We start from the raw sequence: 27,833 nt of genomic DNA, 5'->3' as shown, positions 1-27,833 counted from the left end.
GTTAGAGAGTGTGTATCAGCAGTGTGAGGTTAGAGTGTGTGTATCAGCAATGTGAGGTTAGAGAGTGTGTATCAGCAGTGTGAGGTTAGAGTGTGTGTATCAGCAGTGTGAGGTTAGAGTGTGTGTATCAGCAGTGTGAGGTTAGAGAGTGGGTGTATCAGCAGTGTGTGGTTAGAGAGTGGGTGTGTATCAGTAGAGAGTGGGTGTGTATCAGCAGTGTGTGGTTAGAGAGTGGGTGTGTATCAGCAGTGTGTGGTTAGAGAGTGGGTGTGTATCAGCAGTGTGTGGTTAGAGAGTGGGTGTGTATCAGCAGTGTGTGGTTAGAGTGTGTACCAGCAGTGTGTGGTTAGAGTGTGCACCAGCAGTGTGTGGTTAGAGAGTGGGTGTATCAGCAGTGTGTGGTTAGAGAGTGGGTGTGTATCAGCAGTGTGTGGTTAGAGTGTGTACCAGCAGTGTGTGGTTAGAGTGTGTACCAGCAGTGTGTGGTTAGAGTGTGTACCAGCAGTGTGAGGTTAGAGAGTGTGTATCAGCAGTGTGTGGTTAGAGAGTGTGTATCAGCAGTGTGAGGTTAGAGAGTGTGTACCAGCAGTGTGAGGTTAGAGAGTGGGTGTATCAGCAGTGTGTGGTTAGAGAGTGGGTGTGTACCAGCAGTGTGTGGTTAGAGAGTGTGTACCAGCAGTGTGAGGTTAGAGAGTGGGTGTGTACCAGCAGTGTGTGGTTAGAGAGGTGTGTACCAGCAGTGTGAGGTTAGAGAGTGGGGTGTATCAGCAGTGTGTGGTTAGAGAGTGGGTGTGTACCAGCAGTGTGTGGTTAGAGAGTGTGTACCAGCAGTGTGAGGTTAGAGAGTGGGTGTATCAGCAGTGTGTGGTTAGAGAGTGGGTGTGTACCAGCAGTGTGTGGTTAGAGAGTGTGTACCAGCAGTGTGAGGTTAGAGTGTGTGTATCAGCAGTGTGAGGTTAGAGTGTGTGTATCAGCAGTGTGAGGTTAGAGTGTGTGTATCAGCAGTGTGAGGTTAGAGAGTGTGTATCAGCAGTGTGTGGTTAGAGAGTGTGTATCAGCAATGTGAGGTTAGAGAGTGTGTATCAGCAGTGTGAGGTTAGAGTGTGTATCAGCAGTGTGAGGTTAGAGAGTGGGTGTATCAGCAGTGTGTGGTTAGAGAGTGGGTGTATCAGCAGTGTGTGGTTAGAGAGTGGGTGTGTATCAGCAGTGTGTGGTTAGAGAGTGGGTGTGTATCAGCAGTGTGTGGTTAGAGAGTGGGTGTGTATCAGCAGTGTGTGGTTAGAGAGTGGGTGTGTATCAGCAGTGTGTGGTTAGAGTGTGTATCAGCAGTGTGTGGTTAGAGAGTGTACCAGCAGTGTGTGGTTAGAGAGTGTGTACCAGCAGTGTGTGGTTAGAGAGTGTGTACCAGCAGTGTGTGGTTAGAGAGTGGGTGTGTACCAGCAGTGTGTGGTTAGAGAGTGGGTGTGTACCAGCAGTGTGTGGTTAGAGAGTGGGTGTGTACCAGCAGTGTGTGGTTAGAGAGTGGGTGTGTACCAGCAGTGTGTGGTTAGAGAGTGGGTGTGTACCAGCAGTGTGTGGTTAGAGAGTGGGTGTGTATCAGCAGTGTGTGGTTAGTGTGTGTATCAGGACATGCAGTGTGAGGTTAGTGTGTGTGTATCAGGACATGCAGTGTGTGGTTAGTGTGTGTATCAGGACATGCAGTGTGAGGTTAGTGTGTGTATCAGGACATGCAGTGTGTGGTTAGTGTGTGTATCAGGACATGCAGTGTGTGGTTAGTGTGTGTATCAGGACATGCAGTGTGAGGTTAGTGTGTGTATCAGGACATGCAGTGTGAGGTTAGTGTGTGTATCAGGACATGCAGTGTGAGGTTAGTGTGTGTATCAGGACATGCAGTGTGAGGTTAGTGTGTGTATCAGGACATGCAGTGTGAGGTTAGTGTGTGTATCAGGACATGCAGTGTGAGGTTAGTGTGTGTATCAGGACATGCAGTGTGAGGTTAGTGTGTGTATCAGGACATGCAGTGTGAGGTTAGTGTGTGTATCAGGACATGCAGTGTGAGGTTAGTGTGTGTATCAGGACATGCAGTGTGTGGTTAGTGTGTGTGTATCAGGACATGCAGTGTGAGGTTAGTGTGTGTATCAGGACATGCAGTGTGAGGTTAGTGTGTGTATCAGGACATGCAGTGTGAGGTTAGTGTGTGTATCAGGACATGCAGTGTGAGGTTAGTGTGTGTATCAGGACATGCAGTGTGAGGTTAGTGTGTGTATCAGGACATGCAGTGTGAGGTTAGTGTGTGTATCAGGACATGCAGTGTGAGGTTAGTGTGTGTATCAGGACATGCAGTGTGAGGTTAGTGTGTGTATCAGGACATGCAGTGTGAGGTTAGTGTGTGTATCAGGACATGCAGTGTGAGGTTAGTGTGTGTATCAGGACATGCAGTGTGAGGTTAGTGTGTGTATCAGGACATGCAGTGTGAGGTTAGTGTGTGTATCAGGACATGCAGTGTGTGGTTAGTGTGTGTGTATCAGGACATGCAGTGTGAGGTTAGTGTGTGTATCAGGACATGCAGTGTGAGGTTAGTGTGTGTATCAGGACATGCAGTGTGAGGTTAGTGTGTGTATCAGGACATGCAGTGTGAGGTTAGTGTGTGTATCAGGACATGCAGTGTGAGGTTAGTGTGTGTGTATCAGGACATGCAGTGTGAGGTTAGTGTGTGTGTATCAGGACATGCAGTGTGAGGTTAGTGTGTGTGTATCAGGACATGCAGTGTGAGGTTAGTGTGTGTGTATCAGGACATGCAGTGTGTGGTTAGTGGTGTGTGTATCAGGACATGCAGTGTGAGGTTAGTGTGTGTGTATCAGGACATGCAGTGTGAGGTTAGTGTGTGTATCAGGACATGCAGTGTGTTTTCTCTCTGCAGAGTATCAGTGAGAGGACCTTCAAGCGTATGTATCAGTACATGCAAGCAGCCAAACTGGTCCAAGTGGTCATTAAACCAGTTGAACACCTCAACCCTACAGTAGGCACCTGTGATACCAGGAGAGGTATGTACCCTACACACTACCTCACTACCTCAACCCTACAGTAGGCACCTGTGATACCAGGAGAGGTATGTACCCTACACACCAGGAGAGGTATGTACCCTACACCTCCCACTACCTCAACCCTACAGTAGGCACCTGTGATACCAGGAGAGGTATGTACCCTACACACTACCTCACTACCTCAACCCTACAATAGGCACCTGTGATACCAGGAGAGGTATGTACCCTACACACTACCTCACTACCTCAACCCTACAGTAGGCACCTGTGATACCAGGAGAGGTATGTACCCTACACACTACCTCACTACCTCAACCCTACAGTGGGCCCCTGTGATACCAGGAGAGGTATGTACCCTACACACTACCTCACTACCTCAACCCTACAGTAGGCACCTGTGATACCATGAGAGGTATGTACCCTACACACTACCTCACTACCTCAACCCTACAGTAGGCCCCTGTGGTACCAGGAGAGGTATGTACCCGTACACACCTACCTCACTACCTCAACCCTACAGTAGGCCCCTGTGGTACCAGGAGAGGTATGTACCCTACACACTACCTCACTACCTCAACCCTACAGTAGGCCCCTGTGGTACCAGGAGAGGTATGTACCCTACACACTACCTCACTACCTCAACCCTACAGTAGGCCCCTGTGATACCAGGAGGAGGTTTGTCCTCCACAATACACGCTAGACTTTTTTTAGCCATTACACATGAGACCCTGGCCGTGACCCTGGCCGTGACCCTGCAAGGGTGTCTCGGGGAGTTGGGATATGTGTAAAAAAAAAATGAACACATTTTCAATTACCACATGCGTATTAATACTAACTTGTACATGTGAAACAGGACAGATAAAACCACCCAGTCTGATGGCTGGTTCTCCTATACACTATGCTCTTTGTTCTGTCTGGTACCCTGTTTCCTTCCTCACTAACTCAGATAAAACCACCCAGTCTGATGGCTGGTTCTCCTATACACTATGCTCTTTGTTCTGTCTGGTACCCTGTTTCCTTCCTCACTAAGTCAGATAAAACCACCCAGTCTGATGGCTGGTTCTCCTATACACTATGCTCTTTGTTCTGTCTGGTACCCTGTTTCCTTCCTCACTAACTCAGATAAAACCACCCAGTCTGATGGCTGGTTCTCCTATACACTATGCTCTTTGTTCTGTCTGGTACCCTGTTTCCTTCCTCACTAACTCAGATAAAACCACCCAGTCTGATGGCTGGTTCTCCTATACACTATGCTCTTTGTTCTGTCTGGTACCCTGTTTCCTTCCTCACTAACTCAGATAAAACCACCCAGTCTGATGGCTGGTTCTCCTATACACTATGCTCTTTGTTCTGTCTGGTACCCTGTTTCCTTCCTCACTAACTCAGATAAAACCACCCAGTCTGATGGCTGGTTCTCCTATACACTATGCTCTTTGTTCTGTCTGGTACCCTGTTTCCTTCCTCACTAACTCAGATAAAACCACCCAGTCTGATGGCTGGTTCTCCTATACACTATGCTCTTTGTTCTGTCTGGTACCCTGTTTCCTTCCTCACTAACTCAGATAAAACCACCCAGTCTGATGGCTGGTTCTCCTATACACTATGCTCTTTGTTCTGTCTGGTACCCTGTTTCCTTCCTCACTAACTCAGATAAAACCACCCAGTCTGATGGCTGGTTCTCCTATACACTATGCTCTTTGTTCTGTCTGGTACCCTGTTTCCTTCCTCACTAAGTCCCCCATCCTTACTCTCCTTGTCCTCACTCAGGCCCCCTTGTTTCCTCTCCTCTAGGTACCAAAGTGGTGGCTCGCTGTCTGAAGCTAATCAAACCCTACGTGAGGAAGGAGGTGGTCGAGGCTGAGGATGACGATGATAACGACGATGATGATGGGGGAGGAGCAAATAGGAAGACCGTCCCCACAGAGGGGCGGATCATGGAGAGAGACTTCCTCTCACAGGCCTATGGGATCAGTACGTTCTGGTTTGCTCTTTTCTTATTGGCCAAAATATTGGTGTAGAAATAGATATATTTTCCTTTTTAAGGCAGGTAACGGTTCCATTTCTCATTGGTTGAATGTCTTACTCTCTGCTTTGTGATTGGCTGATCTAGTCGTGTCCTGCGGGACCAAGGGCATCTCTCAGAGTGCATTGCGTGCGAGGATGTGCATCGGCAAGCTGGAGTCCCGTATGATCTGCCGACTGCTGGAGAGGACAGACATGATCAAGGTAAAGTCTGTGTATACACATGAAATAATATATTCACAGATATGTCATCTACTGTGATGTCACCATTGTTTTGTCATAGATCATCATTGATCTGTCATGTTTCTGTTATGTCAAAGCTTATTGAGCTGTGTTGTTTGCCTTGTAAATTTGTTTCCCCATATTTTTCTTTTAAATGATTTATGAAATAGACAATTGTGTGTGTTATCCATGTGTCCGTCCGTCCCTCAGGGTTTCATGGAAGACGAGGGTCGTCAGAGGACCACTAAGTACCTCAGCCATCTGCATGTAGATGAGTCTGATCTGCTTCAACATCTAGTTAAAGAACAGGAACGATCAGACAGGCTTCGCACTGTTGGAGGGGAAGGAGAGGGGGTCCCCAAAACCCCAGCACAGACCACCCCAAAAACACCAGCTACCCCAAAGACTCGGCCTACCCCAAAAACATCATCGCTTCTGGGAAACACTGAGGGAGAGAGGGATGAGGAAGACCAAGACTGGGAAATCAAGAAGAAAGGGAAGAAGGGAGCGAAGAAGAAAAAAGCAAAAGAAAAGAAAGTGAGCAAGATGTCTCTCCTGAAGCAGTCCAAACTCAACTTCCTGGTCACTACTCACTCTACACCCATCAACAGTAAGTACCCAACACCTTAAATACTGACCGAACTCTACTTCCTAGTACCTACTCACTCTGCACCCACCCGAACACCCAATTCCCTACCCCTTAGCATCCTGTAGGGGTTCAATCTAACTAATGCTCACTTAAGATTTCATCTCCATTTACAGTGCAATCGGAAAGTATTCAGAACCCTTCACCTTTTCCACATTTTACAGCCTTATTCGAAAATGTATTAAAAAATAAATAAAAAATCCCTCATCAATCTACAGTTGTGGCCAAAAGTTTTGAAAATGACACAAATATTAATTTTCACAAAGTCAGCTGCCTCAGTTTGTATGATGGCAATTTGCATATACTCCAGAATGTTATGAAGAGTGATCAGATGAATTGCTATTAATTGCAAAGTCCCTCTTGCCATGCAAATGAATTGAATCCCCAAAAACATTTCCACTGCATTTCAGCCCTGTCACAAAAGGACCAGCTGACATCATGTCAGTGATTCTCTCGTTAACACAGGTGTGAGTGTTGACGTGGACAAGGCTGGAGATCACTCTGTCATGCTGATTGAATTTGAATAACAGACTGGAAGCTTCAAAAGGAGGGTGGTGCTTGGAATCTTTGTTCTTCCTCTGTCAACCATGCTTACCTGCAAGGAAACACGTGCCGTCATCATTGCTTTGCACAAAAAGGGCTTCACAGGCAAGGATATTGCTGCCAGTAAGAATGCACCTAAATCAACCATTTATCAGATCATCAAGAACTTCAAGGAGAGCGGTTCAATTGTTGTGAAGAAGGCTTCAGAGCGCCCAAGAAAGTCCAGCAAGCGCCAGGACCGTCTCCTAAAGTTGATTCAGCTGCGGGATCGGGACACCACCAGTACAGAGCTTGCTCAGGAATGACAGCAGGCAGGTGTGAGTGCATCTGCACGCACAGTGAGGCGAAGACTTTTGGAGGATGGCCTGGTGTCAAGAAGGGCAGCAAAGAAGCGACTTCTCTCCATGAAAAACATCAGGGACAGACTGATATTCTGCAAAAGGTACAGGGATTGGACTGCTGAGGACTGGGGTAAAGTCATTTTCTCTGACGAATCCCCTTTGCGATTGTTTGGGGCATCCGGAAAAAAGCTTGTCCGGAGAAGACAAGGTGAGCGCTACCATCAGTCCTGTGTCATGCCAACAGTAAAGCATCCTGAGACCATTCATGTGTGGGGTTGCTTCTCAGACAAGGGAGTGGGCTCACTCACAATTTTGCCTAAGAACACCGCCATGAATAAAGAATGGTACCAACACATCCTCCGAGAGCAACTTCTCCCAACCATCCAGGAACAGTTTGGTGACGAACAATGCCTTTTCCAGCATGATGGAGCGCCTTGCCGTAAGGCAAAAATGATAACTAAGTGGCTCGGGGGACAAAACATTGAAATTTTGGGTCCATGGCCAGGAAACTCCCCAGACCTTAATCCCATTGAGAACTTGTGGTCAATCCTCAAGAGGCAGGTGGACAAACAAAAACCCACAAATTCTGACAAACTCCAAGCAATGATTACGACTGTACAGTCGTGGCCAAAAGTTTTGAGTATGTCACAAATATTAATTTCCACAAAGTTTGCTGCTTCCGTGTCTTTAGATATTTTTGTCAGATGTTACTATGTAATACTGAAGTATAATTACAAGCATTTCATAAGTGTCAAAGACTTTTATTGACAATTACATGAAGTTGATGCAAAGGGTCAATATTTGCAGTGTTGACCCTTCTTTTTCAAGACCTCTGCAATCCGCCCTGGCATGCTGTCAATTAACTTCTGGGCCACATCCTAACTGATGGCAGCCCATTCTTCCATAATCAATGCTTGGAGCTTTTCAGAATGTGTCTATTTTAGAATAAGTAACATAACAAAATGTGGAAAAAGTGAAGGGGTCTGAATACTTTCCGAATGCTCTGTACCTGTCCAGAACGTTGAGATAGAAATGTTGGTTGTAGAACAGATGATTGGCTGTCAGGTAGAGGAATTGTATCAGATGTATTTCTATCTGTGATGTTTCATGTTCCTGAATATGCCCCTGCTTTACCTTGGTTCACTTGCCTCCCAGGTAAGACCACGCCCCCTACCAAAGGTGGAGCCAATCAGGAGCCAGAGCTGGAGTCTTGGCTCAGCCCAGGTGAGGAGTCATCAAAATTATGTCCTGACGTTTCAGTGGACCAGACGGAGAGTATGTTCGCAGGCAACAGTCAAGCGGAGGACAGTGTCACGGTCATCGAGGAGATCCCCAGTCAGAAGGTGAGGCTGTCTCTCTCTCAAACATTATGATGGAAGATGTCTTTAAAGGTAGTGCATGAATTCTCTGTCTAAATCCCTCTCTCCCCCCCACCCGGTCTCTGTTTGGTCAGGAGCACACCCGCCAGACGTACCGCCTGCTGAAGAGGAAGAACGTGATTGTGGAAGCTGTCCAGAGCCTCAAGATCATAGAGGGCCTCTTCACGTCAGTCACACCACTTCCTGTCTCACTGGGATTTGTAGATTTATTTTTAAAATTCTCAATCTGATTATATCGTCCTTCTCATCCCCCCCTCCTGTCTCTCTGTCCCCCTCTCTCCCTGTCCCCCTCTCTCCCCCCTCATCTCTCTCTCCCTCTCTCCCCCCTCATCTCTCTCTCCCTCTCATCTCTCTCTCCCTCTCTCCCCCCTCATCTCTCTCTCCCTCTCTCCCCCCTCATCTCTCTCTCCCTCTCTCCCCCCTCATCTCTCTCTCCCTCTCTCCCCCCTCATCTCTCTCTCCCTCTCTCCCCCCTCATCTCTCCTCCCTCATCTCTCTCTCCCCCCTCCTCCTCTCTCCCCCTCCTCTCTCTCTCCCCCCTCCTCTCTCTCTCCCCCCTCCTCTCTCTCTCCCCCCCTCTCTCTCTCCCTCTCTCCTCTCTCTCTCCCTCTCTCCTCTCTCTGTCCCTCTCTCCCCCCTCCTCTCTCTCTGTCCCTCTCTCCCCCCTCCTCTCTCTCTGTCCCTCTCTCCCCCCTCCAGAATCCAGAGGTTGGTCCAGGATGAGGAGAAGCTAGATGGTGTGAACACTAAGTGTTGTAAGAAGTCTATCCTGCGTCTCATCAGATCTCTGTCTAAAGAGGGGATGCTCAAACTGTTCAGAACCACTGTTATACAGGACGGAGTCAGCAAGAAGGTACACACACTGGACACGCACACACACTGGACACGCACACACACTGGACACGCACACACACTGGACACGCACACACACTGGACACGCACACACACTGGACACGCACACACACTGGACACGCACACACACTGGACACGCACACACACTGGACACGCACACACACTGGGCACGCACACACACTGGGCACACACCGGACCCACATAAACAGACATAATTCACACACACACACACACACACACACACACACACACACACACACACACACACACACACACACACACACACACACACACACGGTGCATTTACAGCTTGTTACCATGACTACACACCTATAGAGATGATATATTCAACTTGTTTCTCTAACACTTTATCACTTTGTCCTCTCCTCTCCTCTCCTCTCCTCTCCTCTCCTCTCCTCTCCTCTCCTCTCCTCTCCTCTCCTCCAGGTAGAGTTTATAGTCCATCCCTCTGTCTCTCCTAGTGATGCTGTAGTGAAGTCAGCTATAGAACAAGTCCGCTTCCGCATCTCCAGCTCCTACCCTGCTGCACGGTGAGACGGACAGACGCACTGACAGATTTAAGAGTGTGTAAAGGCTCCTCTAGAACTGGTCTCCCTCTCTCTCTCTCTCTCTCTCTCACATGTCTCGCTCTCTCTCCCAGTATTAATGAAATGCAGGAGGAGAAGGCTAAGGAGAGAGAGAGGAGCAGTGTGGGAAATGAGGTCCCTGCTGAACCCCAGGATATGAGAACAGAGGACAAGATGGGAGACAAAGACAAACAACTGAAGAACTTCAAACCTTCTATAGGTACACTTCTGTGTGACGTGAGATGGTTGTAACCCTGCTACCTGGAATATGACTGTTGAGTATCTGAGAATCCTCTCTCTGTCTCCCCCCCCAGTCCCAGGTCTCAGCAGGTCTTTGGGGTACCAGCCTAAGATGCCACGTCTGAGACTGACACACACCTTCTTGTGGTGCGCACCAGTATTACCCTGAAACTAACTAGTCCAACAGTCAAGCTACTTTTCCCTTTGTCCGATAAAGTATTTTGAATTAAATTGAATGGAATGTCTTCCTAGGTATCTGGTCTACGGACACCCCCTGAGACACACCTCTACCAACACCCCCCCTGACCCCCACAACACCTCCAGCTCTATCGTCCTCTCCACTGATAACCCTGGTGTCCAGACTACCTACCCCACCGCCCCCAGTAACCCCTCACAACCCCAAACTACACACCCTGACAACACCCATCCTTCTGGCTCTGAACACACAGACCTCCCCACCTCAACCCCCCGAAACACAGACTCCCCCAATCCCCAAAACTCAGACCGCCCCGACACCCAGAGCCCACCCACTGACAACGCTGCAGTAAGTGACTCCGCCTCCACAGAGGGCCAGCCAGGCCTGACCCCTGACCCGGAAGTGATGTCATCGTTGGCGGAGGAAGGGCAGGAGGTGATCAATCTGACAGATGTCGGACACGACCCTGACATGAAAGGTACATTTCCTGAGCGATATGTGAACAAATGCTAATCCTCCCCTGTTATTGGTGCTAGAATATGTGAATTAATGCTAATTCTCCCCTGTTATTGGTACTATAATATTTGAATAAATGCTAATCCTCCCCTGTTATTGGTACTAGAATATGTGAATTAATGCTAATTCTCCCCTGTTATTGGTACTAGAATATGTGAATTAATGCTAATTCTCCCCTGTTATTGGTACTAGAATATGTGAATTAATGCTAATTAATTCAGGGGAGGTTAGCAATCATTCACATATTCTAGCACCAATAACTCTTACTAGCACCAATAACAGGGGAGATTAACCTCCCTGTTATTGGTGCTAGTAAGAGGTTAGCATTAATGCTAACCTCCCCTGTTATTGGTGCTAGTAAGAGTTATTGGTACTAGAATATGTGAATGAATGCTAACCTCCCCTGTTATTGGTGCTAGTAAGAGTTATTGGTACTAGAATATGTGAATGAATGCTAACCTCCCCTGTTATTGGTGCTAGTAAGAGTTATTGGTACTAGAATATGTGAATGATGCTAACCTCCCTGTTATTGGTGCTAGTAAGAGTTATTGGTACTAGAATATGTGAATGAATGCTAACCTCCCTGTTATTGGTACTAGAATATGTGCATTAATGCTAACCTCCCTGTTATTGGTGCTAGTAAGAGGTTAGCATGTTTTGGGGACATGAGCTTTGTGCCTCTAACATTCCAGCTCGTCATTATTCACCATCCATTCAGGATTATCTGTCATCATGGTAGAAGTGTTCAGAAACATGTTATATTCTTATTTACAGTAAAAGTGACTCCAAAATGACAAAATACATTCATCCAAAACACAATCAAAACAAACTGCAAATACAACAAGTGTGTAGAGTCACAAGCTTGATATAATCATTGCCCATCGTCGCCTCATATAAAACATTTGATCTCAAATCCAAAGTTGAAGCTTCTCTGTGTAGTGTTCTGTTGGGGTTTGGATGAAATGGCACTTTGTCTTCTAATATGTGCTTACTTTCGCTCTCGCTCCCCCCCTTGCTCACTCTTCCTCCTCGCTCGCTCCCCCCCTCTCTCGCTCTCCCTCCTCCCCCCTCTCTCGCTCTCGCTCCTCCCTCCTCTCTCGCTCCCCCTTCCCTCGCTCCCCCCCTTCTCTCGCTCTCCTCGCTCTCCTCTCTCGCTCCCCCTTCCCTCGCTCTCCCCCCTTTCTCGCTCGCTCTTCCTCCTCCCTCTCCCTCCTCTCCCTCCTCTCTCCAGTCTATGTAGATGAGTTGTCTTGGAGGAGGTATATTCCCCCTGCTCCGGTCCACAGAGATTTTGGTCCAGGCTGGGCCCTGACCTCTGATGTTGTGCTCTGTCTGCCTCTCTCCATCTACATTCAGATTATACAGATATCCTTCAAGGTACACACACACTCCGGCTGCACAGTACACACACACACACTCCTGCTGCACAGTACACACACATATTTTTCAAACAGTAGTGAGAGACCTCTTACGTAATCTGTGTTTCTGTCTGTGTGTTTCTCTCACTGTGTTTTTCTCTCTGTTTCTCTCTCTGTGTGCTTTTTCTCTCTCTCTCTCTGTCTCTCTCTCTCTCTCTCTCTCTCTGTGTGTGTGTGTTAGGTGGATGGTTTGGAGGAGTATCTGAATGACCCAGTGAAGCAGCACTACCTCATCAGGTTCCTGCCTTCTAGGATGAAGACCCAACTACTGCACAAACGGTGACACACACACACTAGTTAAACACCCACAAACGGTGACACACACACACACACTAGTTAAATACCCACAAACGGTGACACACACACACATAGTTAAATACCCACAAACGGGGTGACACACACACACACACACTAGTTAACCTCTCTAGGGTATGTGGGACAAAATCGTCCCACCTACTCAACAGCCAGTGGAATCCCGTGGCGCGTTATTCAAATACCTTAGAAATGCTATTACTTCAATTTCTCAAACATATGACTATTTTACACCATTTTAAAGACAAGACTCTCGTTAATCTAACCACACTGTCCGATTTGAAAAAGGCTTTACAAAGAAAGCAAAACATTAGATTATGTCAGCAGAGTACCCAGCCAGAAATAATCAGACACCCATTTTTCAAGCTAGCATATTATGTCACATAAACCCAAACCACAGCTAAATGCAGCACTAACCTTTGATGATCTTCATCAGATGACAATCTTAGGACATTATGTTATACAATACATTCATGTTTTGTTCAATCAAGTTCATATTTATATCAAAAACCAGCTTTTTACATTAGCATGTGACGTTCAGAACTAGCATTCCCACCGAACACTTCCAGTGAATTTACTAAATTACTCACGATAAACGTTCACAAAAAATATAACAATTATTTAAAGAATTATAGATACAGAACTCCTTTATGCAATCGCGGTGTCCGATTTTAAAATAGCTTTTCGGTGAAAGCACATTTTGCAATATTCTGAGTAGATAGCCCGGCCATCATGGCTAGCTATTTTGACACCCACCAAGTTTGGTACTCAGCAAACTCAGATTTACTATAAGAAAAATTGGATTACCTTTGCTGTTCTTCGTCAGAATGCACTCCCAGGACTTCTACTTCATCACCCAATGTTGTTTTGGTTCCAAATAATCCATAGTTATATCCAAATAGCGGCGTTTTGTTGTGCGTTCAAGACACTATCCGAAGGGTGACTTGCCCGGCGCGTATCGTGACAATTTTTTTTCTAAATATTCCATTACCGAACTTCGAAGCATGTCAAACGCTGTATAAAATCAATTTTTATGCGATTTTTCTCGTTAAAAAGCGATAATATTCCGACCCGGGAGTCGTTGTTTTTGTTCAAAGACTGAAAATGTAAACATGGAGTCGTCTCGTGCACGCGCGCCCCCGTCTCATTGTTCTCAGATCGACCACTTACCAAATGCGCTACTGTTTTTCAGCCATGGACAGCAGAGTCATCATTCAACGTTCTGGCGCCTTCTGAGAGCCTATGGGAGCGTTAGAAAATGTCACGTTACAGCAGAGATCCCCCTGTTTTGGATAGAGATGGCAAAGAAGGCCAAGAAATGGTCAGACAGGGTACTTCCTGTACAGAATCTTCTCAGGTTTTGGCCTGCCATTTGAGTTTTGTTATACTCACAGACACCATTCAAACAGTTTTAGAAACTTTAGGGTGTTTTCTATCCAAAGCCAATAATTATATGCATATTCTAGTTTCTGGGCAGTAGTAATAACCAGATTAAATCGGGTACGTTTTTTTATCCGGCCGTGCAAATACTGCCCCCTATCCCCAACAGGCTAAATACCCACAAACGGGGTGACACACACACTAGTTAAATACCCACAAACGGGGTGACACACATTAGTTAAATACCCACAAACGGGGTCACACACACACACACACACACACACACACACACACACACACACACACACACACACACACACACACACACACACACACTAGTTAAATACCCACAAACGGGGTGACACACATTAGTTAAATACCCACAAACGGGGTGACACACACACACACACACACACACTAGTTAAATACCCACAAACGGGGTGCCACACACACACTAGTTAAATACCCACAAACGGTCACACACACACTAATTAAATACCCACAAACGGTCACACACACACTAGTTAAATACCGACAAACGGTCACACACACACTAGTTAAATACCGACAAACGGTCACACACACACTAGTTAAATACCCACAAACGGTCACACACACACTAGTTAAATACCCACAAACGCTCACACACACACTAGTTAAATACCCACAAACGGTCACACACACACTAATTAAATACCCACAAACGGTCACACACACACTAGTTAAATACCCACAAACGGTCACACACACACTAATTAAATACCCACAAACGGTCACACACACACTAGTTAAATACCGACAAACGGTCACACACACACTAGTTTAATACACACAAACGGTCACACACACACTAGTTAAATACCCACAAACGGTCACACACACACTAGTTAAATACCCACAAACGGTGTGACGTGTCTGATTTGTTCATTCATTTCAGTCGCCCAATTACAAACTGTCACGTAAAGACCCTCTTTGCATCGTCCAATCAGACAAAGCCGTAACAGGAAGTGTTGATGATATATTTCCTGTTTCTATCTATCATCCAGGAAGTACATCTTTAGTTTCCATGACAACATGCAGCGTCTGATTTACATGGGTCTGCTGCAGTTTGGGCCGGTGGAGAAGTTCCAAGACAAAGACCAGGTATATCTTCTAGCACAAATACAATTTATAACATTTTTGACATGCGTTTTTTTCTGGATATTTTTGTTTTTCTGTCTCTCACTGTTCAAATAAACCTACCATTGAAATGATAGACTGATCCTTTCTTTGTCAGTCGGCAAAGATACAAAATCAGCAGGGGATGAAATACTTTTTCCCCCACTGTACATCAGTTACACATGTCAAGTCCACTATATGGGATACTTTGAGCGGTTGTGGACCGGTTCCAGACCGACCTTTTGGTGTGCAAAGTGCTGTGTGAACGCTGTAGGGTCCTGTGCTTTATAATGGCAGAAAGCTCTGTCTGTCTCGTCTCTGCTTCCACACTCAGCAGAGCTTGAAGTGGCAGGTTATCAGAACCCAGATTTGCATAGGGAGTGACGTCACGTTTTCTGGCCTATCCAGACAAAGAATAGACTTCCTCTTCCTCTGTTCAAGTTAACCCAGCCAATGGTGACAGCAGATGAAAGGTGACCCGTCTAGCGAGTCCAACCATTATGGTTTCATCATGTTGTGATATTCTCAGCCAGATTTGGAGCTCACAACATTTACAAAATACTAAATGATTTCCTAGAATTTTAACAAGACTACGTTCTCTTAGAGACAAATCACTTTGTGCTTAAAGCTGAAGTTGTAACGAGTCTGCACACATTTAAAATCAAATTGTATTTGTCACATGCACCGAATACAACAGGTGTAGACCTTACAGTGAAATGCTGAATACAACAGGTGTAGTAGACCTTACAGTGAAATGCTGAATACAACAGGTGTAGTAGACCTTACAGTGAAATGCTGAATACAACAGGTGTAGTAGACCTTACAGTGAAATGCTGAATACAACAGGTGTAGTAGACCTTACAGTGAAATGCTGAATACAACAGGTGTAGTAGACCTTACAGTGAAATGCTGAATACAACAGGTGTAGTAGACCTTACAGTGAAATGCTGAATACAACAGGTGTAGTAGACCTTACAGTGAAATGCTGAATACAACAGGTGTAGTAGACCTTACAGTGAAATGCTGAATACAACAGGTGTAGGTAGACCTTACAGTGAAATGCTGAATACAACAGGTGTAGTAGACCTTACAGTGAAATGCTGAATACAACAGGTGTAGTAGACCTTACAGTGAAATGCTGAATACAACAGGTGTAGTAGACCTTACAGTGAAATGCTGAATACAACAGGTGTAGTAGACCTTGCAGTGAAATGCTGATTACAACAGGTGTAGTAGACCTTGCAGTGAAATGCTGATTACAACAGGTGTAGTAGACCTTGCAGTGAAATGCTGATTACAACAGGTGTAGTAGACCTTGCAGTGAAATGCTGATTACAACAGGTGTAGTAGACCTTGCAGTGAAATGCTGATTACAACAGGTGTAGACCTTGCAGTGAAATGCTGATTACAACAGGTGTAGACCTTGCAGTGAAATGCTGATTACAACAGGTGTAAACCTTGCAGTGAAATGCTGATTACAACAGGTGTAAACCTTGCAGTGAAATGCTGATTACAAGCCCTTAACAAACAATGCCGTTTTGAGAAAATACAAAAAAAAAGTAGGATAAAAATAACAAGTAATTAAAGAGCAGCAGTAAATAACAATAGCGAGACTATATACTGGGGGGTACTGGTACAGAGTCAATGTGGAGGCTGTATACAGGATGTACCAGTACAGAGTCAATGTGGAGGCTGTATACAGGATGTATCGGTACAGAGTCAATGTGGAGGCTATATACAGAGTGTACCGGTACAGAGTCAATGTGGAGGCTGTATACAGGAGGTACCGGTACAGAGTCAATCTGGAGGCTATATACAGGGGGTACCGGTACAGAGTCAATGTGGAGGCAGTATACAGGATGTACCGGTACAGAGTCAATGTGCAGGGCCACCGGTGTCGAGGTAATTGAGGTAATATGTACATGTAGGTAGAGTTATTAAAGTGACTTTGCATAGATAATAACAGAGAGTAGCAGCAGCGTAGGGGGGAGGGTGCAAATAGTCTGGGTAGCCATTTGATTAGATGTTCAGGAGTCTTATGGCTTGGGGGTAGAAGCTGTTTAGAAGCCTCTTGGACCTAGACTTGGCGCTCTGGTACCACATGCCGTGCGGTAGCAGAGAGAACAGTCTATGATTAGGGTGGCTGGGATCTTTGACAATTTTTAGGGCCTTCCTCTAACACCGCCTGGTATAGAGGTCCTGGATGGCAGGAAGCTTGGCCCCAGTGATGTACTGGGCCGTACAATCTACCCTCTGTAGTGCCTTGTGGTCGGAGGCCGAGCAGTTGCCATACCAGGCAGTGATGCAACCAGTCAGGGTGCTCTCGATGGTGCAGCTGTAAAACCTTTTGAGGATCTGAGGACCCAGGCCAAATCTTTTCAGTCTCCTGTGGGGAAATAGGTTTTGTCTTGCCCTCTTCACGACTGTCCTGGTGTGCTTGGACCATGTTAGTTTGTTGGTGATGTGGACGCCAAGGAACTTGAAGCTCTCAACCTGCTCCACTACAGCCCCGTCAATGAGAATGCTCGGTCCTGCTATTCCTGTGGTCCACAATCATCTCCTTCGTCTTGATCACGTTGAGGGAGAGGTTGTTGTCCTGGCACCACACGGCCAGGTCTCTGACCTCCTCCCTATAGGCTGTCTCATCGTTGTCGGTGATCAGGCCTACCAGTGTTGTCATCGGCCAACTTAATGATAGTGTTGGAGTCGTGCCTGGCCGTACAGTCATGAGTGAACAGGGAGTATAGGAGGGGACTGAGCATGCACCCCTGAGGGGCCCCCGTGTTGAGGATCAGCGTGGCGGATGTGTTGTTACCTACCCTTACCACCTGGGGGCGGCCCGTCAGGAAGTCCAGGATCCAGTTGCAGAGGGAGGTGTTTAGTCCCAGGGTCCTTAGCTTAGTGATGAGCTTTGTGGGCACTATGGTGTTGAACACTGAGCTGTAGTCAATGAACAGCATTGACAACACTGTTAAGTCTACACCTGTTGTATTCGGCTCATGTGACCAATAAAAATTGTATTTGATTTGAATAGGCTCTTTGAAAGGGTTTCCATAAATGATTTGGGCGTATTGATACACCATCCACAGAGTAATGAATTACTTCACCAAAGTAAAGCTCAAAGGGAATGATGACATCATTCAATGTCTGCTGCTTTTTGAATATTTTTTTCACCCATCAGTCTGTAACAACAACATGTGGAGAAAGTCAAGGGGTGTGTGACTTTGTGAAGGACTGGACCTTCATGTATTCTTTGTTTTAACTATTTGATTTTGACAATGTGTTGGGCTAATTAGCTATCTCTATTTACAATGTGCTTCTGTCTCTCTCTCCCTCCATCTGTCTCTCCCCCTCTCTGTCTCGCCCTCTCCTCTCTCTCTCCTCTCTCTCTCCCCTCTCTCTCCCCTTTATCTCTCTATCTCTCTCTCTCCATCTCTCTCCATCTCTCTCTGTCTCTCTCTCCCTCTCTGTCTCTCTGTCTGTCTCTCTCGCCCTCTCCTCTCTCTCTCCCCTCTCTCTCCCCTCCATCTCCCCTTTATCTCCTCTCTCTCCATCTCTCTGTCTCTCTCGCTCTCTCTCTCTCTCTCTCTCTCCCTCTCTGTCTCTCTCCCTCTCTCTCTCGCCCTCTCCTCTCTCTAGGTGTACCTGTATGTGAAGCGTAACTGTATGATAGTAGACACTACTATGTGTGAGCCCCACTATAACCTGGTGTTGGAGACGAGGGTGTTTGAGAGACGGAGATACACACTGAACACCCTGACAGACGTAGACAACTACTGGTTTGACCTGATGTGTGTCTGCCTCAACACACCACTAGGTAGGCCGCACACGCAGACACGCAAAAACGATCACTATCAACGATCTGCCTGCATGCACAGGCTACTCACGCCGTCTTGCCTTCCCTCTCTCCCCTTTTCTCCTTCTCTCTCTCCCTCGCTCTCGCTTCGTCCCTGTCTCCATTTGTCTCTCTTGCTCTCTCCATCTCTGTCTCTGTCGCTCTTTCCATCTCTCTCCATTTCTGTCTCTCTCTCTCCTCTCTCCCTCTCTCTCTCCCAGGTGTGATCAGGAAGGAGCGGCCGAAGAGAAGCTCTGCCTCCAAATCCCAGGAGGGGCCAGTCAAGGTTCCCGTGGATACAGACCGCCACAAGTTCCGTCACCTGGATCACATGCTCAAGTAAGGGGGAGAGAGGTGTGTGTGTAACCTGTGTAACGTGTGTGTGTGTAACCTGTGTAACATGTGTGTGTGTGTAGGGGCAGCAGGGAGGTGTGTTATGCAGCAGTAATACCAGGGGACAGTAAAGGAGCAGGAGGTCTGGACTCTGACTTCTTCGGACACCTCAAACGCAACTGGATATGGACCTGTCATCTGATGAGAACCAAGAGGGTAAAACACACACACACACACACACACACACACACACACACCACACACACACACACACACACACACACACACACACCTATATCTATCTATCTATCTATCTATCTATCTATCTATCTATCTATCTATCTATCTATCTATCTATCTATCTATCTATCTATTTTTTATTTTATTTCTATACACACACTAAAACACACACACCCACTAAACCACCCGTATACACACAAATAAACCGTTATTGTTATGTTGTCTATATAAATTCTCAACTTTCAGTGCTCTGGAATTGTAAGCCTTTCAGTGCTCTGGAATTGTAAGCCTTTCAGTGCTCTGGAATTGTAAGCCTTTCAGTGCTCTGGAATTGTAAGCCTTTCAGTGCTCTGGAATTGTAAGCCTTTCAGTGCTCTGGAATTGTAAGAGATCAATATAATGTGTGTTCTAGAGCAACAACCAGTACGAGTCCAGTAACACAGTGAGACTGAATAGTCTACTGACCAAACATCTGACCATGGATATAGGTGAGTTACACACTCCTGTCTGTGTTTTACATTTATACACACTCACCGGTCAGTTTATTAGGTACACCGCCCCATTCACGTAAATGGATCGCTCCTATAGACCTTCATTCAAGTGGCTGTAGCTTGCTATATAAAGCAGGCAGACAGGCATCAAGGCATTCAGTTACTGATTGAATGTTAAAATGGGCAGAATAAGTGATCTAAACGACTGAGCGTGGTATGATCGTCAGTGCCAGGCGCCCGGATCCACTACCTCAGAAATGTTTGCCCTCCTGGGTGTTTCACACACGACAGTGTCTAGGGTTTACTGAGAAGGGTGTGACAAACAGAACAACCTCCAGTCAGATACAGTCCTGTGGGAGAAAACAGCTCCTTGATGAGAGAGGCTGAATGAGAATGGCAAGAATGGTGCAAGTTAACAGACAGGCCACAAACAGACAGATAATGGAACAGTACAGTGGTGTACAGAACGGCATCTCAGAACACACGGATGGGCTCTTACACGACCACACCAGGTTCCACTCCTCCTCCTCCTTCGCTGATAGAAGAAGAGGAGGAAGAAGAAGATGAAGCTCGAGTGGGATCACCAACTCTGAACAATTTGAGGCCTGAAAAAACATTGCCTGGAACATGAGTGACATGACAGCTGAAAACCAAGGCTCATGCGCGTGTCGATAGGACCAATGGGGTGGGAGTAGCTCCGTTTCATACAGACAAACAGGGTTCGCACAAGATGCTTAAAATACTTGAATTTGGCACTCTGAAATTCAAGTACTGGAATACCTTGAAAATCAGACATTTTCTCAAGTTGGTATTTGAAAAGTACTTGAATTAAAATGAGAGGAGAACAGATAATGATCAAATATATTTATTTGGCACTGTGTAAGGTGCAAAACAACTGTGCCAGACTTTGACATAGTGGTCATGGGTGAATCGGCCTTGACGATCCACACGAAGGGGGGGAGACAGCCCTGAAGATCCACACGAAGGGGGGGAGACGGCCCTGAAGATCCACACGAAGGGGGGGAGACTGCCCTGAAGATCCACACGAAGGGGGGGAGACGGCCCTGAAGATCCACACGAAGGGGGGGAGACTGCCCTGAAGATCCACACGAAGGGGGGGAGACTGCCCTGAAGATCCACACGAAGGGGGGGAGACAGCCCTGAAGATCCACACGAAGGGGGGGAGACGGCCCTGAAGATCCACACGAAGGGGGGGAGACTGCCCTGAAGATCCACACGAAGGGGGGGAGACTGCCCTGAAGATCCACACGAAGGGGGGGAGACTGCCCTGAAGATCCACACGAAGGGGGGGAGACTGCCCTGAAGATCCACACGAAGGGGGGGAGACTGCCCTGAAGATCCACACAAAGGGGGGGAGACGGCCCTGAAGATCCACACGAAGGGGGGGAGACGGCGAGGCATCCTGCACTGGTGCTAGTTCAACATCGTCGTGTGTTTGCCATCTGCTTCATTCACAGGAGTGCCCGCGATATTCCGCTTTATTAAGAGGCAGCCGTTCTAGTGGCCGTCCACGTGCCATTTTCCTCACAGCCCACACGCCCTTTTCCCACGCGGTCACACTAAAGCTGCAAAAGTCCTTGAATTTGACTTGTCTGTACGAACCCTGGAAAAAAACTGGTTATATGTAGAAACCTGTCGTGGAAATTGTTGTGTGGATACGTAGGGCATATGTGGATACATAGGGCATATGTGGATACGTAGGGCATATGTGGATACGTAGGGCATATGTGGATACGTAGGGCATATGTGGATACGTAGGGCATATGTGGATACGTAGGGCATATGTGGATACGTAGGGCATATGTGGATACGTAGGGCATATGTGGATACGTAGGGCATATGTGGATACGTAGGGCATATGTGGATACGTAGGGCATATGTGGATACGTAGGGCATATGTGGATACGTAGGGCATATGTGGATACGTAGGGCATATGTGGATACGTAGGGCATATGTGGATACGTAGGGCATATGTGGATACGTAGGGCATATGTGGATACGTAGGGCATATGATGTTGTGTGGATATGTAGGGTATATGTTGTTGTGTGGACATGTAGGGTATATGATGTTGTGTGGACATGTAGGGTATATGTTGTTGTGTGGACGCGTAGGGTATATGTTGTTGTGTGGATATGCAGGGTATATGTTTTTGTGTGGATATGCAGGGTATATGTTTTTGTGTGGATATGCAGGGTATATGTTTTTGTGTGGATATGCAGGGTATATGTTTTTGTGTGGACATGTAGGGTATATGTTGTTGTGTGGATATGTAGGGTATATGTTGTTGTGTGGATATGTAGGGTATATGTTGTTGTGTGGATATGTAGGGTATATGTTGTTGTGTGGATATGTAGGGTATATGTTGTTGTGTGGATATGTAGGGTATATGTTGTTGTGTGGATATGTAGGGTATATGATGTTGTGTGGATATGTAGGGTATATGATGTTGTGTGGATATGTAGGGTATATGTTGTTGTGTGGATATGTAGGGTATATGTTGTTGTGTGGATATGTAGGGTATATGATGTTGTGTGGATATGTAGGGTATATGATGTTGTGTGGATATGTAGGGTATATGTTGTTGTGTGGATATGTAGGGTATATGTTGTTGTGTGGATATGTAGGGTATATGATGTTGTGTGGATATGTAGGGTATATGTTGTTGTGTGGATATGTAGGGTATATGTTGTTGTGTGGATATGTAGGGTATATGATGTTGTGTGGATATGTAGGGTATATGATGTTGTGTGGATATGTAGGGTATATGTTGTTGTGTGGATATGTAGGGTATATGATGTTGTGTGGATATGTAGGGTATATGTTGTTGTGTGGATATGTAGGGTATATGATGTTGTGTGGATATGTAGGGTATATGTTGTTGTGTGGATATGTAGGGTATATGTTGTTGTGTGGATATGTAGGGTATATGTTGTTGTGTGGATATGTAGGGTATATGATGTTGTGTGGATATGTAGGGTATATGATGTTGTGTGGATATGTAGGGTATATGTTGTTGTGTGGATATGTAGGGTATATGATGTTGTGTGGATATGTAGGGTATATGTTGTTGTGTGGATATGTAGGGTATATGATGTTGTGTGGATATGTAGGGTATATGATGTTGTGTGGATATGTAGGGTATATGATGTTGTGTGGATATGTAGGGTATATGTTGTTGTGTGGATATGTAGGGTATATGATGTTGTGTGGATGCGTGGTTGGGATCAGCTTGGCTTGGATGGACAAGGATGTTTTCACTATTATTCCACAATGTAAAAATAAAGAGAAACCCTTGAATGAGTAGGTGTGTCCAAACTTTTGACTGGTACTATCCATATCTGTGTCTGTGTGTGTGTTAATCTCTGTGTCCCCTGAAGGCCCCAAGTTCCCCGGGCCCCTGTCCTCTAAACAGGGGGTCCCAGCAGGGTTGAGGTTGGAGGAGGTCCACATCTCCACTGAGCCGTCCAGTAGGAACCGGCTGGTTAAAGGAGGGAACAAGAGGAAGAGGAAGAGAACTGTCAAACAGGTCAAAATACCACAGAAGAAGAAGAAAGGTGAGGCCAGACACACTATTGCTGAGCCAATAGACACACAGACACACTATTGCTGAGCCAATAGACACACAGACACACTATTGCTGAGCCAATAGACACACAGACACACTATTGCTGAGCCAATAGACACACAGACACACTATTGCTGAGCCAATAGACACACAGACACACTATTGCTGAGCCAATAGACACACAGACACACTAGTGCTGAGCCAATAGACACACAGACACACTAGTGCTGAGCCAATAGACACACAGACACACTAGTGCTGAGCCAATAGACACACAGACACATTAGTGCTGAGCCAATAGACACACAGACACACTAGTGCTGAGCCAATAGACACACAGACACACTAGTGCTGAGCCAATAGTGGTTTTTAGCTCTGTTTCGGTTAGATTATAACAAACCATTTTATGGTTTTGTAATATTGTTTTTGTATTTTTAATGCACTGTGCATTATGTGGGTTGAATACTGTAACTAAAACTGTTAATACAAGTCTGGTGAGGGTGGGCCTCCTGAGGGGTGCACTGCGTCTCGGCGGTCTAGGGCGCTGCGTCTCGGCGGTCTAGGGCGCTGCGTCTCGGCGGTCTAGGGCGCTGCGTCTCGGCGGTCTAGGGCGTCACTACAGACCCGGGTTCGATCCCAGGCAGTGTCGCAGCTGGCCGTGACCCGAGAGGCACAATTGGCCCAGCGTTGTCCTGGTTTGGGGGAAGGTTTGGCCGCCCGGGATGATGATGATAATTATGATGTGTGTGTGTGTGTGTGTGTGTGTGTGCAGTAGAGGTTAGAAAGCGGGCCCCAGTCCATGATGCAGCAGACCACAAAGCTCTGATGATGATGACCAGACAGAGAGTAACATGGAACGTCAGCGAGGACTCTGTACTCATCCTCTGTAGAGTCGCTTCACACTTCCTTAACCGCAAGGTAGACACACACACACTTCTCATGATATGAAGTGGTCACACTTCAACATCGCTCTGTCTGCCGCTCTGTCTGCCGCTCTGTCTGCCGCTCTGTCTGCCGCTCTGTCTGCCGCTCTGTCTGCCGCTCTGTCTGCCGCTCTGTCTGCCGCTCTGTCTGCCGCTCTGTCTGCCGCTCTGTCTGCCGCTCTGTCTGCCGCTCTGTCTGCCGCTCTGTCTGCCGCTCTGTCTGCCGCTCTGTCTGCCGCTCTGTCTGCCGCTCTGTCTGCCTGCCGCTCTGTCTGTCTGCCGCTCGTCGCTCTCTCTGTCTGCCGCTCGTCGCTCTCTCTGTCTGCCGCTCGTCGCTCTCTCTGTCTGCCGCTCGTCGCTCTCTGTCTGCCGCTCGTCGCTCTCTCTGTCTGCCGCTCGTCGCTCTCTCTGTCTGCCGCTCGTCGCTCTCTCTGTCTGCCGCTCGTCGCTCTCTCTGTCTGCCGCTCGTCGCTCTCTCTGTCTGCCGCTCGTCGCTCTCTCTGTCTGCCGCTCGTCGCTCTCTCTGTCTGCCGCTCGTCGCTCTCTCTGTCTGCCGCTCGTCGCTCTCTCTGTCTGCCGCTCGTCGCTCTCTCTGTCTGCCGCTCGTCGCTCTCTCTGTCTGCCGCTCTCTCTCTGTCTGTCGCTCTCTCTCTGTCTGTCGCTCTCTCTCTGTCTGTCGCTCTCTCTCTGTCTGTCGCTCGCTCTCTGTCGCTCTCTCTGTCTGTCGCTCTCTCTGTCTGTCGCTCGCTCTCTGTCGCTCGCTCTCTGTCGCTCGCTCTCTGTCGCTCGCTCTCTGTCGCTCGCTCTCTGTCGCTCGCTCTCTGTCGCTCGCTCTCTGTCGCTCGCTCTCTGTCGCTCGCTCTCTGTCGCTCTCGCTCTCTCTCTCTGTCGCTCTCGCTCTCTCTCTCTGTCGCTCTCGCTCTCTCTCTCTGTCGCTCTCGCTCTCTCTCTCTGTCGCTCTCGCTCTCTCTCTCTGTCGCTCTCGCTCTCTCTCTCTGTCGCTCTCGCTCTCTGTCGCTCTCTCTGTCGCTCTCTCGCTCTCTCTGTCGCTCTCTCGCTCTCTCTGTCGCTCTCTCGCTCTCTCTGTCGCTCTCTCGCTCTCTCTGTCGCTCTCTCGCTCTCTCTGTCGCTCGCTCGCTCTCTCGCTCGCTCTCTGTCGCTCGCTCTCTGTCGCTCGCTCTCTGTCGCTCTCGCTCTGTCGCTCGCTCTCTGTCGCTCTCGCTCTCTGTCGCTCTCTGTCGCTCTCTGTCGCTCTCTGTCGCTCTCTGTCGCTCTCGCTCTCTGTCGCTCTCGCTCTCTGTCGCTCTCGCTCTCTGTCGCTCTCGCTCTCTCTCGCTCTCTCGCCTCTCTGTCGCTCTGTCGCTCTCTCTGTCGCTCTGTCGCTCTCTCTGTCGCTCTGTCGTCGCTCTGTGTCGCTCTCTGTCGCTCTCTCTCGCTCTGTCGCTCGCTCTCTGTTGCTCGCTCGCTCTCTCTCTCTCTCTGTCGCTCTCTCTCTCTCTCTCTGTCGCTCTCTCTCTCTCTCTCTCTGTCGCTCTCTCTCTCTGTCTCTCTCTCTCTCTGTCGCTCTCGCTCTCTGTCGCTCTCGCTCTCTGTCGCTCTCGCTCTCTGTCGCTCTCGCTCTCTGTCGCTCTCGCTCTCTGTCGCCCTCGCTCTCTCGCCTCTCTGTCGCTCTCTCGCTCTCTCGCTCTCTCTGTCGCTCTCTCGCTCTCTCGCTCTCTCTGTCGCTCTCTCGCTCTCTCTGTCGCTCTCTCGCTCTCTCTGTCGCTCTCTCGCTCTCTCTGTCGCTCTCTCGCTCTCTCTGTCGCTCTCTCGCTCTCTCTGTCGCTCTCTCGCTCTCTCTCGTCGCTCTCTCTGTCGCTCTCTCTGTCGCTCTCTCTGTCGCTCTCTCTGTCGCTCTCTGTCGCTCTCTGTCGCTCTCTGTCGCTCTCTGTCGCTCTCGCTCTCTCTCTGTCGCTCTCTCTCTCTCTCTGTCGCTCTCTCTCTCTCTCTGTCGCTCTCTCTCTCTCTCTCTGTCGCTCTCTCTCTCTCTCTGTCGCTCTCTCTCTCTCTCTGTCGCTCTCTCTCTCTCTCTGTCGCTCTCTCTCTCTCTCTCTGTCGCTCTCTCTCTCTGTCGCTCTCTCTCTGTCGCTCTGTCGCTCTCTCTCTCTGTCGCTCTCTCGCTCTGTCGCTCTCTCGCTCTCTCTCTGTCGCTCTCTCGCTCTCTCTGTCGCTCTCTCGCTCTCTCTCTGTCGCTCTCTCGCTCTCTCTCTGTCGCTCTCTCTCTGTCGCTCTCTCGCTCTCTCTCGGTCGCTCTCTCTCTGTCGCTCTCTCGCTCTCTCTCTCTCGCTCTCTCTGTCGCTCTCTCTCTGTCGCTCTCTCGCTCTCTCTCTGTCGCTCTCTCGCTCTCTCTCTGTCGCTCTCTCTGTCGCTCTCTCGCTCTCTCTCGCTCTCTCTCGCACTCGCTCTCTCTCGCTCTCTGTCTGTCGCTCTCTGTCTGTCGCTCTGTCTGTCGCTCTGTCTGTCGCTCGCTCTCTGTTGCTCGCTCGCTCTGTCGCTCTCTCTCTCTCTCTCTCTGTCGCTCTCTCTCTCTCTGTCGCTCTCTCTCTGTCGCTCTCTCTCTCTCTCTCTGTCGCTCTCTCTGTCGCTCTCTCTCTCTCTCTCTGCTCTCTCTCGCTCTCGCTCTCTCTCGCTCTCTCTCTGTCGCTCTCTGTCTGCTCTCTCTGTCTGTCGCTCTGTCTGTCGCTCGTCTCTGTCGCTCTCTCGCTCTCTCTCTGTCGCTCTCTCTCTCTCTCTGTCGCTCTCTCTCTCTCTCTGTCGCTCTCTCTCTGTCGCTCTCTCTCTGTCGCTCTCTCTCTGTCGCTCTCTCTCTGTCGCTCTCTCGCTCTCTCTCTGTCGCTCTCTCTCTGTCGCTCTCTCTCTGTCGCTCTCTCTCTGTCCCTCTCTCGCTCTCTCTCTCTCGCTCTCTCGCTCTCTCTCTCGCTCTCTCGCTCTCTCTCTCTGTCGCTCTCTCTGTCGCTCTCTCGCTCTCTCTCGCTCTCTGTCTGTCGCTCTCTCTGTCGCTCTCTGTCTGTCGCTCTGTCTGTCGCTCTGTCTGTCGCTCTGTCTGTCGCTCGCTCTCTGTTGCTCGCTCGCTCTGTCAATCTCTGTCAATCTCTGTCGCTCTGTCGCTCTCTCTCTCTCTCTGTCGCTCTCTCTTTCTCTCTGTCGCTCTCTCTGTCGCTCTCTCTCTCTCTCTGTCGCTCTGTCGCTCTCTGTCGCTCTCTGTCGCTCGCTCTCTGTCGCTCCTCTCTGTCGCTCGCTCTCTCTCTCTGTCGCTCGCTCTCTCTCTGTCGCTCTCTCGCTCTCTCTCTGTCGCTCTGTCTCTCTCTCTCTGTCGCTCTCTCTCTGTCGCTCTCTCGCTCTCTCTCTGTCGCTCTCTCTCTGTCGCTCTCTCTCTGTCGCTCTCTCTCTGTCGCTCTCTCGCTCTCTCTCTCTCGCTCTCTCTCTGTCGCTCTCTCGCTCTCTCTGTCGCTCTCTCGCTCTCTCTCGTCGCTCTCTGTCGCTCTCTCGCTCTCTCTCGCGCTCGCTCTCTCTCGCTCTCTGTCTGTC

General features: G+C 48.2%; 1 protein-coding gene across 1 annotated transcript in view; it reads left to right on the top strand.

Moving 5' to 3' along the window:
* The window catches only part of gtf3c1 (general transcription factor IIIC subunit 1), a 76,842-nt gene that overhangs the window by 6,537 nt on the left and 42,472 nt on the right, over nucleotides 1–27,833 (top strand). The window contains exons 6-25 of the mRNA XM_082969498.1: nucleotides 2,921–3,044; nucleotides 4,836–5,015; nucleotides 5,155–5,270; nucleotides 5,499–5,898; nucleotides 7,974–8,161; nucleotides 8,272–8,363; nucleotides 8,897–9,050; nucleotides 9,497–9,600; nucleotides 9,711–9,856; nucleotides 9,951–10,023; nucleotides 10,129–10,550; nucleotides 11,820–11,965; nucleotides 12,188–12,285; nucleotides 14,745–14,841; nucleotides 18,496–18,673; nucleotides 18,913–19,030; nucleotides 19,108–19,240; nucleotides 19,677–19,752; nucleotides 23,156–23,332; nucleotides 24,116–24,261. Of these exons, the coding sequence (XP_082825624.1) occupies nucleotides 2,921–3,044; nucleotides 4,836–5,015; nucleotides 5,155–5,270; nucleotides 5,499–5,898; nucleotides 7,974–8,161; nucleotides 8,272–8,363; nucleotides 8,897–9,050; nucleotides 9,497–9,600; nucleotides 9,711–9,856; nucleotides 9,951–10,023; nucleotides 10,129–10,550; nucleotides 11,820–11,965; nucleotides 12,188–12,285; nucleotides 14,745–14,841; nucleotides 18,496–18,673; nucleotides 18,913–19,030; nucleotides 19,108–19,240; nucleotides 19,677–19,752; nucleotides 23,156–23,332; nucleotides 24,116–24,261 (3,168 nt within the window). The remainder of the gene's footprint in view (nucleotides 1–2,920; nucleotides 3,045–4,835; nucleotides 5,016–5,154; nucleotides 5,271–5,498; nucleotides 5,899–7,973; nucleotides 8,162–8,271; nucleotides 8,364–8,896; nucleotides 9,051–9,496; nucleotides 9,601–9,710; nucleotides 9,857–9,950; nucleotides 10,024–10,128; nucleotides 10,551–11,819; nucleotides 11,966–12,187; nucleotides 12,286–14,744; nucleotides 14,842–18,495; nucleotides 18,674–18,912; nucleotides 19,031–19,107; nucleotides 19,241–19,676; nucleotides 19,753–23,155; nucleotides 23,333–24,115; nucleotides 24,262–27,833) is intronic.

This window comes from Salmo salar, chromosome 02 (genome assembly GCF_965601325.2).
Source record: "Salmo salar chromosome 02, fSalSal1, whole genome shotgun sequence".
Lineage (NCBI taxonomy): Eukaryota > Metazoa > Chordata > Actinopteri > Salmoniformes > Salmonidae > Salmo > Salmo salar.
Note: the sequence above shows the minus strand (reverse complement) of the source record. Positions and strands in the feature narration are given on the sequence as shown.